This window comes from Malurus melanocephalus, unplaced genomic scaffold (genome assembly GCF_030028575.1).
Source record: "Malurus melanocephalus ecotype Western Australia unplaced genomic scaffold, MMel_1.1 scaffold_789, whole genome shotgun sequence".
Taxonomy (NCBI): domain Eukaryota; kingdom Metazoa; phylum Chordata; class Aves; order Passeriformes; family Maluridae; genus Malurus; species Malurus melanocephalus.
In genome coordinates, this window is record NW_026624021.1 from 82,968 (window position 1) to 101,105 (window position 18,138).

Here is an 18,138-nt window from a genome sequence, read left to right on the forward strand (position 1 = left end):
TTTTTTTTTTTTTTTTTTTTGGTCTTGCTTGGTTGAAGTATTCCACTCTTAAAAGGGCAGCTCAGCTCCCACTGTGAACTAGTCAAGACAGAGCAGCAAAGTTCGTGTGAATCTTGCCTGCTTCCCCAGCTGCATAAAATCTCCCAAGGGATGGGAGTATCAACAGGTGAACAGAAGGCACTGAAGTCATTTTGGAGGTTTTAATGAGAACTGTTTTAAACAGAGAGCTAGAAAGGCAGGTTTGGCACTTTTTTTTTCTTTCCCGAAGTACAGTAGAAAGATTCAGCGTGCATTTCAAAATGTATTTCATACCTAGATGTTGTTTTGCTGATAAAGGGTGTTTTAAAGTCAAGGCAACTGAAGGCTGGAGACACCAAGAACCCTTCATTATAGCCTGCTGAACTGCTTCCACTTAATTTCAGTGACCATCAGATTAGATCATAGATTAACTGACCTTTAGAAAGCTAAAGGATTTCTGGCTAACGATGTAGCCCTGTATCTATTACTCATAATCTCATGGCTAAAAGCAAAAGTGAGATAGAAAAAATGATTACACACTGGACATGTTTCAGGCAAGGCCCCTTTACTGGTATACATCATTAATGAAGTTTCCCTGGTTTRCAGCAGCTGAGGATTTTTAACTTTTCATCAGTGTTGCGGAGGCGGGGGGACACTCTCCAGACRTCATCTGACACAGGAAGAGATTACATCTTTCATAACAGATAGTTTTCATCATGTACTTTGTCTCCTCCTTGGACCTCTTCRTCCTGTGTTTCACTGCACAACCACYACAGCATTTGCATCACGTCAAACCTGAGCTCCCCTGCTGCAACTCGGCTGTCCTCCTTATTTATCTGTTGCATCTGGAAAATAATTTATTTTCTTTTCCTTTGCACATTTGGGACCACTCTCCCTTGCCTAGTCCTCCTTCTTTTCATCCCAGTTTTCCTCAGACTGTGTTTACCAGACATCCAGCAGCCTTCTTGCATCTGACCATTCCACATCTTCCGTGGAGTGTGGTTCCTAAATCCGGGCACAGGATTCAGACTGAGGCTTTCAGCAGCAAGTAGAGTAGGAGGATGATTTTTCACATCTTGCATATGGCACTGCTGTTCATACATCGCCATATGTCATTCATTTTTTTTCTCAGCAGTACGAAATAGTTGGCATTTGGTTGGTGGTACATGATAATTCACAGATCCTTCGTGTCATTTTCTACCCTTTTCACAGTCATTTATTCCAAACAACCTGTAGAAGTTTGCCCTTGTCCTTGCTGAATTATAGCTTGTTTATCTCACACCATTTCTCCTCTTCAATAAGTTTATCTGGAGACTATAACTGCCCTTGCAAGATGTATTAGTTGGTCRGCAATGTTTTACAATTATTAACCTTTTCATATTTTCAAGAATTACTTTCTGAATAGGTTGTCCAGTCACAAGCCCATTCTAAAAATATGGACAGTATGTCTGGAAAACAGGCTGATCAAAGTGCTTTGTAATACTTCTTTCATTCTTCCTGTTTTCTTTGACATCCCTTATTCATCAGCCATTTCCAAGAACAAACAAGATATGATGAAGGGCACCAGCCTCTGTAGATGTTGAATCCTCAGCTTTTGCATCAACAGGGAATTTGAAGTTATTAAATGACCATGACTTACCAAATTACAGCTCAGGCTATCTAAGTGTAGGCAGGAATATCTTTTGCCTACTCCACCTGTTAAATATGACATACCAGCTTAAACACTTCATACTTTGGTTTTAATCGTGGTAGTTTATTCTAATTTATTTTACTTTTTAATTAAGGCAGATTGCTGTAACCTGTCTTACAAAAGATGACTCTACATAGTCAGGGTATCTCACTACTATGACAATTTTTACCTTGTGGCAGGCTTCTTTTTCACCCTCCCTGGTTTCTAACTCAGTGGCAAAAATTGAATCCAGGAGAGATGTTTCCAAGACCCCCTTGCCCAGAAGGTGCTGAAGGAGTGAAGGTTCTCTTTGGTGGCTGTGAGCTGTGAGAGGGGGCTTTGCTGGGGRGAGGTAACACACGAGGACAGCCTGGCTGCAGCCACTCTTTTCTCTGRGATATCTTGTCAAGCCAAACTGGGAACTGTTCTTCCCCAGCTATGGGTTTATACAGGTCCTTCTAAAGTGAATGTGAAGCCTTAAACCTGGGGAAATTGGTGGGCCCCCACCATTCGCCTGGACGTAGTTTGAATTAGCATATGTCACTGTGGCTTTTTAGAACTGCCATCCACATTTATCTGTGTGTACACAAGTCATTTAAGGACCAGTTTACTCACATGTCTAGTTCATATGGAATACTTTGCTGAACTAAGGTTATTCATTTTTGACCGCCGGAACCAAAAAAAAAAAAAAAATTCTACAGCTTGGTTGGATTTAAAATAGCTGATTTATAGTGTCAGCTGAAAAACAGAATTAAAATTTTGATTTCCTCTTSCCTTCTTCATTAAAAACTACAGATGTTTGGTCTGGCACAGATGCTAATATATCCATCATAAGTTTCCCTTACACATTAAATGCTGTTTAAGAGCTGCCAAACCTTTAAAAACACTGTTTTCCTCAGAAAAACACGGTGTTACCAAACAAATCATTGGACAGCGAGCAGCACCGTCTGAACAAGTTTTTGGCGTGACTTTTTTCTCCTTCCCAGAGGCAGAGTGGAACCTAGGCACTCAAAAGAAAATTGCAGCATAGCCCTCTGCTCTGAAAAGTAGCAATGTGTTTGCTGTTCCTTCAGAAATGAATACAGCTTACTCGGGGAGAAGTGGCTCTCTTCAGCTGCCAAGTTCGTGAAAAGCATCSGCTGTGAAGCCGCGCTGGAACGCCGGGCGCTGCCAGATATGGGCAGGGACGCGGGGCCAGCTCCCAGAGCTTATATTTAGCTTCCAGTGCTGGCAGGGGAAAACCAGGTAGAAGTTATGAGAGTGGCTTGAGCTTGTAGCACRCTGTAAAAGGAAACGATAGCCAGCCATGTGTGAAACTGGACAAAACAGGGACAAATGGAAAACGCCCTCTTTACCGCATCCCTCCATCCTCCAATTGCATCCTGCCCTGCAGCGTGCCCCTTCTGGGGAGAGAGAAAGGGAAAGGAGTCAGCAGAGAGGTCCAGGGAGGGATGGCTGGGAAGGAGCAGGTGGAAATGTCAGGCAGGACCCCCTGAGCTTGAATCCCAAGTGACAGAAAGTGAGCAGGAGAGGGACACTCTGGTGAGGTGCAGGACACCTTGGAATACCTGGAGTGGCACCTCCAGATGCAAATAGATTCCAGTCACTTCTTGGAAACACAAATTTGTTGGACAYACCTTCCACATGGCTTGCCTGGGGGAGAGCTGTGCTGATGGGGGAGTGAGCTGAGATACCTGCACAGGGGCTTTATGGATGCAAAAAGCTGGAGCACCAAAGATGGGATCTGGGGTCAGAGACAGCTGGGAAAGAAGGCTGGCAGGAAAAAGTTAGGAAACAGAAGGAGAGGGGAGGTCAATGTGTTTGATGATAGGAGTGAAAAKCGTGGGAGGGCAAGTGAGAGGGTTGCTGAAGGTTAGAGACCATGAAGGCAGCAGGAACTAACGCAAGCAGGGCAGCTGACACCACCCAAAAACCCGAGTGTTTGCTATTTTCAATAAAGCTGAAGCCTCAACTTTGGTTACATATAGAGAGTTTCAAAGAGAGGAGCAGCCCCTCCACAGGTCCCCCCAGTGCCCTCCAGTCCACACACCCCCAAATATTGGACTTTGTATAGTATTTTTCCACTGATTSTCTTGCTGTCAGTTAATAAAAATGTGAAGCTTACTGAGTCTGGTATTTTATTCCCCAGCTAAGCTTTCTCACTCTCCCCATCCAACTGTCCCTCTGCTGTTTTTTCATGCTGGGAAGAAGCGTGTTCTCCTTCAGCTGGCTGCCTGCACATCCCTTTCTCCCATCTCATCCATCTCTTTTGCAATACCTGGCAGCCTCCTCCAGCAGGTCTCACCCATCTTCCTGCTGCATCCCCTTCCTAATGCCTGCACAATTCTCATCATCTTTTAGTCTCTCTAAGCTTCCTTCATCTTTTCTGCTGTTTTCCCCATCCCTGTCTGTGTTCCCTCTGCCATTTTGGTTGGGTTTCCTTTAAATTTCTCCTCTCTCATCCTCCCCTCTCTGCAGCCACAGCTGGGCCCATTGCTCCTACCATTTTCTCTGTATTCTTCAATAACTTGCTTGGCTCTCACATAGATCCCCACTACACCCTGCAGTCATATCTCAGCTGCTTCAGATTTCCCAGTGATTTCCACCATTCATCCTTTCCTTTTTTCACACTGCCAAAGCACTCCAAGAGTGCCCTGGAAGTACACTTGGTTTTTTGTCACTCCATCTGCTCAGCTTTCCCAGTTCAACCCTGCACAGCTCAGTTACAGTCCTAAAGCATTCTGTGGTTTGTTCCTTTCATCCCCCCTTCTAAGAAATKAATAAAATTTTCCGGTTTTATCTGCCCTGAGCAGACAGAATCCCAGGCAYATCACTTTCCTCATCATCCCTTTTTCCTCTCCTTTTTCTGTCCTTAGTCCCTCAGTCTCTTCTGACATCTCTAAGCAGCCATGCATCTTCTGCAGTCCTTCAAGCATCACCTGGCGTTTCTGTTCATCACAGGAAAGTGGGTTCCCAGCCACCTCTCCTCACTCAATCTACCAATCAGTCCTCACAAAAGTCAATATTTTCCACCCATTCCTTCACCTGTTGATCTTCCTCACCCCAGCTCTCCTCCTGAAGGATGATGTCCCAAACCCCTTAAGGAMCCCAAACACTGAAGCCACCATTGTAAGGGAAGGAAATAAAACTAAAGCACGAATGGTGGCAGACTTTTCAGACACCAGCCCTTTCCTGAGCAGTGCAAAAGCAGCAAGTAGAGCTTGCAGCTGGCTCACATGTCACACAGCCAACGTTGTGTCCAAGTTCCCCCCTCACCAGCACAAAGCCCAGTGAAATCCCTGCACACGTACRCGCTTCTTGGCTTCAGAAGACTGCCGATGACTCAGATAATTTACAGTGTTTTTTGGAAGAGAGGAGCTCTATCTGTAGGAAGTCAGTCCAGAGAACATCTTAATATCAAAACCAGGTGCTGTACAGTCATTGAATAAGATCAGCCATTTCCTCTTGATTGGTGTTGCTCCAATATACACTKGTGAAGAGTGTGTTACAAGTGACACAGTGTGTTCAATGAGCATTCATTTATGCAGATGGGAACAGAAAGCTGTTCTTTTACTGTCTGCATTCTTTATTCTGAGGGGAAGTCAGTGCATGCAATGGCTCAGTGGAGGGCTTTGTCAGAGATGTCCCAAACATGGGTACCAAGAATTTGGCACGGACATCCTGATTTTCTCCCAAGYCATGAAGTCTCTCAGGAGAAACTTTCACATATATGAGAATATACTGGAATTTCAGAAGTTAAAGAAAGAAATCCTTATTAAAGAAGGGAGTCTTTATATATACATATAGGAAGTGTGTATATATATAATATGTGTGTGTGTGGTACACTTTGCATACTGGGCCTGGGGTGTCACTGAAGACCTGGGGAATGTCAGCAGAAACTGATGTTACTTCATTTTAAATCTTTCTATGACAGATGGTGCCCATTGTGGGCTTCAAGTAAATAACATCTCCCAAATAGGCAATACCCTAGATTCTTGTGTGCCAGAGAGGGGATCAGTAATTTTCAGGTCATGAAACCTGTTAATGGTGGAGAAGGATTTAATCCAGAGGTGTATTAAATGAAATTGGAATAAGTCTGGATGCTTTGTGAAAAGCCCAAAAAGTTGCAAACTTGTAATTATTCTTTTATTTTTTTAGTCAGAAAAAAATAGTAGATTGGATGTGCTTTAACTGAATTTTTGCAACTTTCTGAACATTGTGTTTCACATATGGTTGATCTATATGAGTAAGAGTAGTGACAAACATCGTTTAAACAGGAGAATTTGAGTGCATGTCTGAGATGYTGTGGTTGTAGCTTTCTTGCCAGAAAAGGGGGAACTTGAAGTGTGGTAAATAAATCCATATTCCACTGGCCTGTATTCCACTGGGACCTGGAAACAAATTATATTTTAGCTCGTGGTCTTAGAAATTTAAAGCAGATTTAAAAGATGTTTGCCCCAAATGTACCCACTGTGTCTTATTCCATCCTCAGGAGGTGTCACTTTGCTCTGTGACACTCGCCTGTTTTCTGACATGGTAAAATTAACCTTGCACAGGTGATTGCAGGAAGCTCTCACTTCTAAGTGCTTCTTTCACACAGCGTGCATAAAATCTCTCCAAAACACACTTAATGAAGAAAATAAGTTGTCAGTTTTGTCTGCTGATATGAGCATGTCATGTGGGAGACGAGCCCAGGTTTTTAACACACTCACTCCCCATCTGACCCCCTCCTCAGCTAGTGAGGCTTGAGGAACTTGCACCATGGGGGAATTCATCTTGCCAGCCACATCTGTCATTCCTGTGCTGTCCTGGCATGCCACTGTCCCATCCTGTTCATTCCCCTGGTGCACAGGGTGGTSCTGGCTCACACTCTGGGGTCTGCACCCCAAGACAGCAGCAGTGGTGAGCAGACCCCTGCCCTCCTCATCTTGCCATTCTCCACATGGCTTTCTCCCCGTCTCTTCAAATAACAGCTTACACAGGGCACTCTGGGGGATTTTCTGATGTTTCCAAGCTAATGAGAATGAAGAGGCATTTCTGGTGGAAATTTGGGGCAGGGAGACCCTTTGGAGACCAAACAGAGTCCAGTGCTCCCCTGGAGTTTGCTCCAGAAGGACAGAATTGCATGTATGGCTTTTGGTTCAGATCTGCACAGGGTCTGGGGAGTCAGAAGATGAACAAGCCATGCAGACATAAATATTCCAGCAGCTAAAACCAAATCTTGCTAACATGCAGCTCCTTCCTTCTGTTGCACTGAAAGAAATATGACTTTTAACTTTTGCCAGGTCTTTTGTGAAAACAGAGGAAAGCAAGTGGCACATTTAAACAGAGCTGACAGCATGCTATTTAAATGCCAAAACAAGCCTTTATTGATTTTTAAGTGGAATTAAATGTTCTCTTGATATATAAAAATGGATTTCAAACTGTAACTTAGTTTGCTTATCTTTCTCAAAATGCAAAAGCCACTCAAGTTTTCTCTCAAATATATCTGTTTTTAAAACATATTTCCCTGACATTCTTGCTATCACTGTAAMAACAAAATCTCAAATATTACATTGTTTCAAATGTGAAAAAGGACAATATGACAAAAAAATCCAGCATTCTCCCAAAACCTAAATCAGTAATTTTRTCYTGTTGAAACAATAGGCCTATTCAGRATTAACCACATAAATGCTGAATTGCATGTATAATCATTATAATAGGARGCCTTTAGTTTAAACAGAATTTGGTAGGCTTTAAAAAAATAACTTGAAAATGCAATATTAAATAAGATTTTTTTTTCTTAGTGAATAGCTTTAAAATACACATGCTYCAAAAATAAAAAGTGATGAACCATGCTACCACCATTGCTGATTAAGGATTGTGGTGAAGTYTAGGACTATGAATACCGAGGCACTGTTTAATTTACTTAATTAAAGCACTTCTCATTCTTTGTTTTTCCCCTTATACAGGTAGAAAAATTACAGAATGTTTATGTCTGTTATGTGTATGTATTTCTTCAAAGCTAGGGATTTATATGTAGAATTATTTCAATGGCAATGCATAGATAATGGTTTTAAAATTATCTTGTGACTTGTAGCATTTTCTAAAACATTGGCTCACTGTTGCTTGTTTGCCACGATAAAAAATAGTACTGGAGAGTTTATAGTTGGGGTGCACCATGTACCCCAAGCATTACTGACTGTGTCCACACAATTTAGGGTGAGACCGAGGGTGTGATTTCTTTTTGTCAGTGCCTGCTTTGTGCAAACGTGTACTTTTTAGTAGAGGTGAGAAAGAGCTACACCTGACCAAAACAGACTGTTTCACGTGAGAACAGAGAGTTGATTGGGTGCTCTATTTCCAAAAGTTCAGTTTAAAATGTGGGATATCATGGCAGACACTCGTTGCCAGAAGGCAGATGAACCTGGTCCCCTTTTTGTGCTCGGGAGTGCTGCGCAAGACCTGAGCGAGCCATCAACCTTGTGCTGGATTTCCAGCCACACCCCATTTTCCTGATTGTGCTTTAAGCACTTTGAGCACAGGTTTAATGGCCAGGGGAGTCTTTCAGCAGGATCCACAACTGAAAACATCACTGTGGTCTCCCAAGTGAAGCACTGAGCACCAGTTGAAGATGTCTTCTTCTCTGCATGCACCATCCAAGCCCGTGTGTGCTGCACGGGGACACTTTCTCTCCACGGCGCTTTTCTGTGGGCACAGCCGCCCACAGCTGTGAAACACAGCACATTCTGGGAGCWTATTATTAAACATTTTGGTTTCTCTTATTTTGTTGCCAAGTAGATAGMGCACAAAACACAACTCTCTCTCTCCAGAGATTGAGGCAGATCTTTATCTGGTGTGAATGCACCAAGACRCTGTGGTTTTGATGCTGGTAGGAAGTTGATGAGTACTTGGGCATGCTTGGGGCTTTCTGACTGGGATGGACAGGGTTGGAGAGTCAGCCTGACACCTCAGGGTGAATAACTAATAATCAAATGTGAAGCAAAACCAAAGACTAATCTAATGGTTTCACGCCTAGATGCCCAACAAGCTCACCTACCTAATTTCAGTATGTTTCTCTCTTGGKAAGATCCCAAGTCAGATGTGACTATCTGCAGCATGGTACACCTTAGGTGACATGTGTGTGAAATTTAGTAGCCTTTCAAACAATAATTTCAAATWCTGAATCTACCCAACAGTGCTGTCATGCTGGTTTTGAGGGATGTTGTCACACCTGTAATGCAGTTACAGCACAGCCATGCAGAGTCTGTGTGACAGGAGACAAATCAAGTCCTGCAATATGTACAGCCTGTGCTCACACCAGCACAACCCATCCCATGTGTCCTGAATCCATGCACCATGCTTGCACGTAGCATTCAGGCTTATTTGGCCTTTGAACCTGTGCTTGGAGGTATGAAATGAGGTCAGGCTGGAACTTCAATCATTTTGCCAAAGAGGATGCATTTAAGACTACCCAAATGTCCACAGCCCGCAGTCCCCTGGTCACAATTCCTCTGAGATGAGCACTGCTGCCTGGAAACATGATTGTTTAGATGAGTATCTGTCACGATCTGCTTAACCTAAGCAGAGGTCGTGGGGGTTCATTATCAGAATCTCAGAGTGCAAAAGAAACGAGGGGCAAGTATAAATTCAAAATCATGAGCAATTTTGTTGGATTTTCGCGATAGAAGAGGGTGAGAGAGAGAGAAAGTGAGAGAGAGAGAGAGAGAGTGAGAGAGAGAGAGTGGGGTTATAGCTACCAATGGCTCCGACGAGTCCTTCGAGGTCCGGATTCCATGGATTCGCCAGCGTGCATTGGGGAGATCTCGTCAGGGTCTTTTCAGAGAGACTCTTTATAGTCCTTTTGAAAGCGGGTGGCAGCAAGCCAGGGGGCTGCAAAGTATGCAAAAACCAGCCAAGAGGTGGGGAAAGAATGTCCATTGTTTTCAGTATGGGGTCGTGCCGTTCTCTTCCATCTTCACGTCAGGAACAGCGCAGCCATCCATGGTTTACACGCTGTACCTTCCAGCCAAGGAGCTGGAAACTTGGCAGTCATCCCACCTTGATCTGGTTTGGACTCCTTTGAGCAAAAGCCCCCCCTTTCTCCCCCTTGGGGTTTTTGGGGTGGTCAGTCTCGATGATCGTGAGACAGTCAAGGGTCTTCTGTACGGTCTCTTACAGTATCTTACAGGATGTTAGTATCCTATAGGATTTCACTCTACGCTGTGGACTGGGCTCCCACAAACAGACAAGTGTCAGGAAAGGAAGCAGGATTCACAGTGCATTTTCTCAGCTCAGCACAAACTTTTGGGACAGACAAGTCTGCACTGTGGGATGTTCAGCATTACACACCCTCCTTCAGGTCTGACATTGACGCAGCAAATCTGGAAAGTTGCAGCGCTGTTTGCAGACCACAAAATTGGACATTGCTTAGGGCAACCCACAATTTGTTACAACAGCGTGCTAAGGATGGTATAGCTGATCAGCTCAACCCATCCCAGTAAATTATCCACTCAGTGAAAAGTGTTGTATAAACCAGGTTTGGTGCTGATTCTACCTGCATGCTGAAGTTTCTCGTTTAGCTGTAGCGTTTTATTATTTTAGTGAGAACGGGGTATGGTGCCAGATGTTTGCTTCAGCTGGATGCAAATATTCTCGCTCTGCCTGTCATATTGAGCAGCACTTTGAGCCTGCTGTATGTTCTGAGCTGAAATGGTGCCTGCTGGGACAGGCCACATGAGGCAGGCCGGGTATTTAGTCAACAACTGGTTGATTGCAGCTCCTGTGACAAAGGGAGTCCGGATTAGCGGTTTCACTTGGCTTGTCAGAAGATGGGAGCTCATGAGATCGCTGATMTAGCTGGAAAAAAATAAGTCAGCGGGGGGAAATTATCTCAGCCTCTTTGTTGACATTGCTGTGGAAAGCAGTCCTGGAGTTGAGCAGCGTCCATTGTTATTTTTAATACTGTCAGCTAGGAAAATTCATTGTACCTTCATTATATCATATGTTATTGCAGGTACCGCTTTGGAAAGGGCAATTCCTGCGACATGATTCTGATCTCCTGTGTACTATTTTTGCACAAGAGCAGTTCTTGAGACCTTGCCTGCATTGGCAGCAAGCTGGGATATGAATTTACAGCATCCTAGCTATTTCATGTTAATTCATCTGGTGTTTGTCTCTGCGGATGATATTTCACTCCACTTTGAATGTGAATCAAGCTGTGCTTCACGGATATCCACAAAGCAAGCTGGTGCAACATAGTTTGCCCTCTGTACATTCACACCCTCTTTCACAGCACACTAAATTCCTTTTGCTCCTATTCAGTGGGGCAATTTCAAGCTTAAATCAACCTGAGTGGGACAACGTTGGTCTGGCTGAACTGATGGCGTTATAAGGATGCAGCCATTACAGTGCAACCAAAAACCCTAAATCAAAATCCATGCTTAACCTCAGAAATTCCATCAGAGCATGATTCCACTTTAAATTTTCACCCACCCGCTTTACAAGGCTCCCATGTATCCTACCATGACTCGTTGCCCATTTCAGACAGTCTTTTGTGCCATCAACATCAGGAAAAGATTGCGTTTAAAATGTAACCTTCCAAAAAATATTCTATTTTCTAATCCCCACCATTCSTTTAGTCCAGAGTAGATGAAAGCAGGTGAATTAGTAGCCATGTGGAGCAGAAAACTTTAGTAGGAGAGAGGAAGTAATGCCTGAGGAGGGAGAAATGCCTCATATCCCAGCTTTGCCACCAGTGAAGCCTGCCCTCTCTGGAAGACAGTTCGATGCTTTATTGGTGTTAATTGGGGCTTTTAAGGGGCAGTGTACATCCTGGTGCAGCACTCAGCCTCACTGAGGGGCAGATCTGCTGTTATTAGTGTTTTCTGTGCCTCTGCATTACAAAATCCATTACCCCTGAAATGCCACCTTCCACAAAGAAAGTTGGAGCTTCCCAACCTGTCAGTGGCATTTTAGTCAGAGAGATTTTATTCGAGTGTCAAACACATACAGAGACATACAACCTTCAAAACAGTAAGGACAAAAAAGTTGAGAACTATTATTAAGAACTATTCAGTGTACTGTTATTCTCTACTTTCATRGATGGGTCAAATTGCAAAAAGAAGAACCAAAAATCTTGTTCTCAGTCATTCCCCCTAATTTCTCTGACAGAAGTCTATTTGGTTATCCAAGCCTCATCTTACCATGATAATATCAAAACTTCACATGATTTTATGCAGAACAGAATATATCCCTCAGTCTTTTTACAACAAAAACAAGCAGCAGCCTTTGTTTCAGGTAAGCCAAGCAAATAGAAAACTGGTCTGTGACTCCAGTGACCAGAAGGTCACTTCCCTGCCCTSTCACAGGCTCTGGGGCTGCTTAAATCCCTCCATCTCTCTTTTCTTCAGTCTTAATGTTTGCCAGTCAGGAGCAGAGCCAACCTGAAGCCAGTGCCAATTTGTAAAGGCCCCTTCCTTAAACAACCACTTTRCAGGGGGAAGGATGCATTTCTTTTTATGAGGTTTTAAAATGGTACTAAAAAGAACAGTTTCAGTGCCTGCACATAAGTAGTATTTAAAAATTACGTAAATAATTCAATAATTTTGAGGAACAGAAAATTTTGCTTTAGTTTTCACAACTTCCTACACATGYTTTTTTTCCTCATGTGTGCTCTGCATTGATTTTGCAGAGCAAAGCATGTATAATTGCAATACTTGTTTCTGAAGGAGGCAAGTGAAACTTTTTATAGCATTTTTCAGGCTACTCATAAAAGCACTGTATTTAAGCTAGGCCTAATTTATTTGGTTTATTGGTAGTATTGTTGTTATCAGTTCTAAAGTTGAAGTTAGCCCACCTCAGCCTGAAAAACTTGTGAGCTCCTCAGCATTAACAGTAATTATCTTCTTTATTTTCTTTGGCTAAGACATCAGAAYGTCTGTTCTCAGTCATCCAACACATGGTAGGAGTATCTCCTGAATGCCAAGTAGCAGAAAAAGAAGATAAGAAAAGATGTTTGATCCCCATTTTGTCCAATACCTTTCTCCTAATCCCTTTAACATTTTCCTTTGACCCTGAACCTCTTTTCCAGAAAAAAACCCATCTTTCTGTGTTCTTGTTAGCTCCTGATTGTGCAGCCTGACTGTAGGGCACAACCAGTGAATCACAACAGCAAATGTCAGCAGGAAAAGATCTCCAGTAGCCCATTAGCTRTTTGAGTTCATATTTATTATTTACTGAATGACCGTGAATAATGAACAAGTTGCTCTAAATGATAACAGATTTGTGGCTAAATCTCTGTTAAAAAGGGAAAATCAGTTCAAGCAATTACAGAATTTGTTTACAAGGAAAATTTGCCTTCATCTTGTTAATATTGCATAGAGCAGATATAGGACCAGTAAGAGAAATAGAGGTAATTGGTGCAAATTGATTAGGGATGCAAAACAATGAAAACTCTGAAATTGCAGAGAAGTGAAAGAAATTCTCTCAAAATGCTTCCAAGGAGATACCTGCCCTAATGTCTGTGGGTTAGACTTAGACAAACATCAGCGAGTTGCAGTGTTGGAGACTGTTACCCAGATTGTGTTTACAGTCAGTATTTAGAGAGGTAAATTAGGTTAGGTAAATCCCATCCTAGCTAAATGCAGCTAATCTTTCAACTGCCAAGCCTAATTTGTGCTTGAATTTGGACCTAAATTTTTTTTTTTTCAGAGGAAAACTGGATCAGGTCAGTAACGCCAGTGGTGCAAAAAGTTTGCAAAAGTTTTCAACTTTGTCATTTAGGCATGTCCTCCTAAAGGTAATTCTGTAGCTGTCACACAAATCGACAGCGAAATCACAAACTGTACAATTGAAGGAAAATACCAGTTCCTAGTACACAGATTGTGTAGCAAACAACAAAAGGAACCTATCCTAAAATAGAAGGGTATCCAAATATTTTTCTCTTGGCTTTGTGGAGCACATGTGGTGACGCCTCTTCATGCATTTGCTTGAGCAGTTCTCTAAATCAGATTCCATTTTAGGGGAGTCTTGAAGATTATGTAAGAGCAAATTGTGGTTTAATCTTTCCTGCTTAAAKAAAGAATGCRGTRTTGGAAGTTACGTTGTCAGGCATTWTCCAAAATCTTATWCCTGTTAAAAYGTCRTGTTCAGCATCATATTTAACTAGCTCCAATTTCCTTCTCTCATTGCAGAGTCAAAGGTTTTCCAAATTAATATGGCTATTTGCGTAATTTTAGGCAAGAGCCTATTAATGCTGAACTTCTTTTTTCTTTTTTTTTTTTACAAAAACATGCTATAGCTGAAGCTCATGATGGAAGTAATTTGTAATATTCAATGACCTCATTTTATTCTGTTTTGCTCACTCAAAGCTAATGCGTATGATGCCATGTGAAAYTCGCAGACGAGCCTGTCTGCAGGACTCATGGGAGCCATAAATGGATTAAACCTCTCACTCCCTGCTTTGGCAAGTGATCAGTTACATTTAAATAAAGGTCAGTCTGTCTTTACAAAGAACACACTGAAAGCAAGCTTAATAGCTTTCCCTACTGAGCCTAGAACATAACTATTTGAAGCATAATTAGCAATGGGGTGCCAGTTACTGARTGTGCTTTTTGCTTGATTTTATGTCTGGGGAGTTCCAGTATTCCCCATTAGCTTTAAGAGGGGGCACAGTGCTAGTTATCAAATTGACAGTCTTGACCTGGCCTCTGAAAGCAGCTGTAAAACATTGTCGGGGAAAATTAAGATGAATGCCAAAGCCAGGTCTGTAATACTGCTACAAATTGGACATTGAGGTCCATTCCATGACTCTAAATGACAAAATAGGTAAAATATCTGATATACATGAGAGCGTGGACTTTGTCAGGCTCAGTACCAGGTGATAAGGAGATACACCAGCTGTCCTGTTGTCTCATCTCCTGAGCTCTGCATTGTGAGTTCTTTATAAAATACTCCATTCCTATTCCTTTCAGCATAACAGAGTGACCAGCTCTGCCATCTGTCAAAATACAGATTTCAGGAAGGGTGGGGTGAATCAGCTACAACTGCCTCTACAGTAAAAGGTGCTGACCACAAAAGGGTTATTTTGTCAAGCTGACTGAATACTTAGCCTATATGAGGCATTTTAAAGTAAAAATGATTGTAGACTCATAGAATCAGAGAATGGTTTGAGYTGGAAGGAACCTTCAAGATAATCTAGTTACAACACCCCTTATATATCTTGTGGTGTCCCTGTTCTTCAAAACACCTCATTTGCTTRGGGTTTCTTGACTGGTATTTGTACGTCTTGTAGAAAAAGTGATAATTATCTACAGGTGGAGAGAACAGAGCTGAAGCAGCAATTTTGGTACTCTGCAGACAACCTGRAATTCAAAGAGAGATCTGTGAATTACCTTGGCCTTCCTGACTGGGGCATCAGCTTCAAAAGTCCAGTGATTGCACTTCAGTGTTATCAGTAACTAATTTAGCACTGATCATTTTATCTAATACTATCAGGGAAGATGGGTGAGAGCAAAACACAGTGGGATGGCTTTTGGGAATTTCTGGAGATAATCCAAAAGCAGACCAGAGAAGCAGACCAGAGAAGCAGACAAGTGACAGCAAAATCAGCAAAAAAATAAGGAGGAGGAATTAGAAGGCAGCAAAGAGGCTGGGATTAAATGGAAAGGGTCTGTTAAGTAAAGGTGAACATTATATGAATTATTATGAGAAAATACTTCCATTTCACTTGGTACAAAGACTATATTCTGTTCATCTCTCTGTAAATCATCAACCTACTTTTACTTCAGTCTCTCTCATCCTCCATAAGACCTGGTAGATGGTCAAAGGCTGCATTYCCATCTGAGGTTCTGCTACAAGAGAACAGAGGTCCGTGTCCTCCAAATGCATCTTTACAACACAGAAATTCTAAGAGGAAGATGGCCAACCAGTGATTAAAATAAAATCATGCACTTTTCCTGATTTACCTGCACTTGGGGGTTAAACACTGGATTTTAGGTCGAGAGGTTTTCTTCTTTCATGAATGGTATATTCATTTTAAGAGTCKATTAAATACATTACAAAACGTAGTCATTGCCATGAAAAATAKGGCTGTATTTGGTTTTATAAGCTCTTAAATGTATAAAGAAGACCAATGCCTTAAGCGTCTCTGTATCTGTTTTACCACTCTCCTTCTCTAAAATTTATTTGTGCTTTTGTTTGTTTGTTTGTTTCATGTCTAGGATTTCTTTWTTCTGATGGAAAATTTGTACAGGAAGTGGAGAAATCAGTAATTGATTTAATTGACAATTTTCAGCTTACATGGAATTTTTTTTTTCACAGGTTTTCTACAAAGCAGCCAACTAATGCTCTGCTTCCAGCATAGGCACTTCAAGGTCGTATTTCTTGTTTCTTCACCACAGGTCAGATACCATCACCAGGAAAGACTAATTTGAAAGCATCTTCCATCACAGGCACTTGGAAATAACGAAACAGCAAAGCAGAGTGAAAAAAAATCCTTTTTCTTTAACCCATGAATCCTGTGCCAGCGGTGCAGAGCGCTCCTCAAGCTTTGGCACTAAGGTTTGCTAGGCAAGTAGCGAACGCGCTCCTCTGGTTTAAACCTCCATAATCATCTCTCTCTTCTGCAGGACATTTCCTTCAAGCACTGGTGGCATCCAGCTGTGTCTCCTTTGAGCCTTTTAGCATGCCCACATTGCGTTTTTCCGCGTGTTGATTCGAATACCTTAAACACTCGCTTTGTTCTCTATTGTAGGTCATGGGTTGTATGGGACTTTTGAAATGTTGTCCTCCTGGAGAAAAACTAGAGAAGACCAACACGTTAAAGAGAGGACTGCAGCTGTATTTGCAGACTCCATGCTSTCGTTTTCTCTCACCACTGCCATGTACCTGGTCACTTTTGGAATAGGTGCCAGCCCCTTCACTAACATTGAAGCAGCCAGGATTTTCTGCTGCAATTCCTGTATTGCAATTTTCTTCAACTACCTCTATGTACTCTCCTTTTATGGTTCCAGCCTGGTGTTTACTGGCTACATAGAAAACAACTACCAGCATAGTATCTTCTGCAGAAAGGTACCAAAGCCAGAGGTATTGCAAGAGAAGCCTGCATGGTATAGGTTTCTTCTGACAGCCAAATTCAGCGAGGACACGGATGATTCAGAGGAAACCAACACTTACGAGAGTCATCTTTTGGTGTGGTTCCTGAAACGCTATTATTGTGACTGGATAACAAACACTTACGTCAAGCCTTTTGTAGTTCTCTTTTACCTTGTTTATATTTCCTTTGCCTTAATGGGCTACCTGCAGGTCAGTGAGGGGTCAGACCTGAGCAACATCGTAGCGACCGCGACTCGAACCATCGAGTACACGACGGCCCAGCAGAAGTATTTCAGTAACTACAGCCCGGTCATCGGGTTCTACATCTACGAGTCSATCGAGTACTGGAACACCAGTGTCCAGGAGGACGTGTTGGAGTACACCAAGGGCTTTGTGAGGATATCTTGGTTCGAGAGCTACTTAAATTACCTTAGGAAACTCAACATATCCACTGGATTGCCCAAGAAGAATTTCACTGATATGTTGAGGAACTCCTTCCTGAAGACCCCTCAGTTTGCCCATTTTTCAGAGGATATCATCTTTTCCAAGAAATACAACAATGAAGTCGATGTTGTGGCCTCCAGGATGTTCTTGGTGGCCAAGACAATGGAAACCAAGAGGGARGAACTTTATGACCTCCTGGAGACCCTGAGGAAGCTCTCTCTCACCTCCAAGGTGAAATTCATCGTTTTCAATCCATCGTTTGTGTACATGGATCGTTACGCCTCTTCAGTGGGAGCCCCCTTACAAAACTCCTGCATCAGTGCTTTATTTCTGCTCTTCTTCTCTGCATTCCTGGTGGCAGACTCTCTGATCAATGTCTGGCTCACTCTAACTGTTGCCTCGGTTGAATTTGGAGTTATAGGTTTTATGACCTTGTGGAAAGTGGAACTAGATTGTATTTCTGTGTTGTGCTTAATTTACGGAATTAATTATACAATTGATAACTGTGCTCCACTGTTATCAACCTTTGTCCTGGGCAAAGAGTTCACAAGAACTAAATGGGTGAAAAATGCCCTGGAAGTGCATGGGGTAGCTATTTTGCAGAGCTACCTCTGCTATATTGTTGGTCTGATTCCTCTCGCAGCTGTGCCTTCAAATCTGACCCGTACACTGTTCAGGTGCTTGTTTTTAATAGCATTAGTCACCTTCTTTCACTGCTTTGCCATTTTACCTGTGATACTGACTTTCCTGCCACCCTCCAAGAAGAAGAGGAAAGAGAAGAAGAATCCTGAAAACCGTGAGGAAATAGAGTGTGTTGAAATGGTGGATATGGATAGCACCCGAGTGGTTGACCAAATTACAACAGTCTAACTTGATTTGTTGGTTGCTTTTTTTACACTAGGTCTTACTGACAAAAAAAAAAAAAAAAAAAA

General features: G+C 42.3%; 1 protein-coding gene across 1 annotated transcript in view; it reads left to right on the forward strand.

Moving 5' to 3' along the window:
• Nucleotides 1–18,138, forward strand: part of PTCHD1 (patched domain containing 1) — a 33,133-nt gene extending 14,995 nt beyond the window's left edge. The window contains exon 3 of the mRNA XM_057385113.1: nucleotides 16,422–18,138. Coding sequence (XP_057241096.1) covers nucleotides 16,422–18,076 — 1,655 coding nt within the window. The 3' untranslated portion in view covers nucleotides 18,077–18,138. The remainder of the gene's footprint in view (nucleotides 1–16,421) is intronic.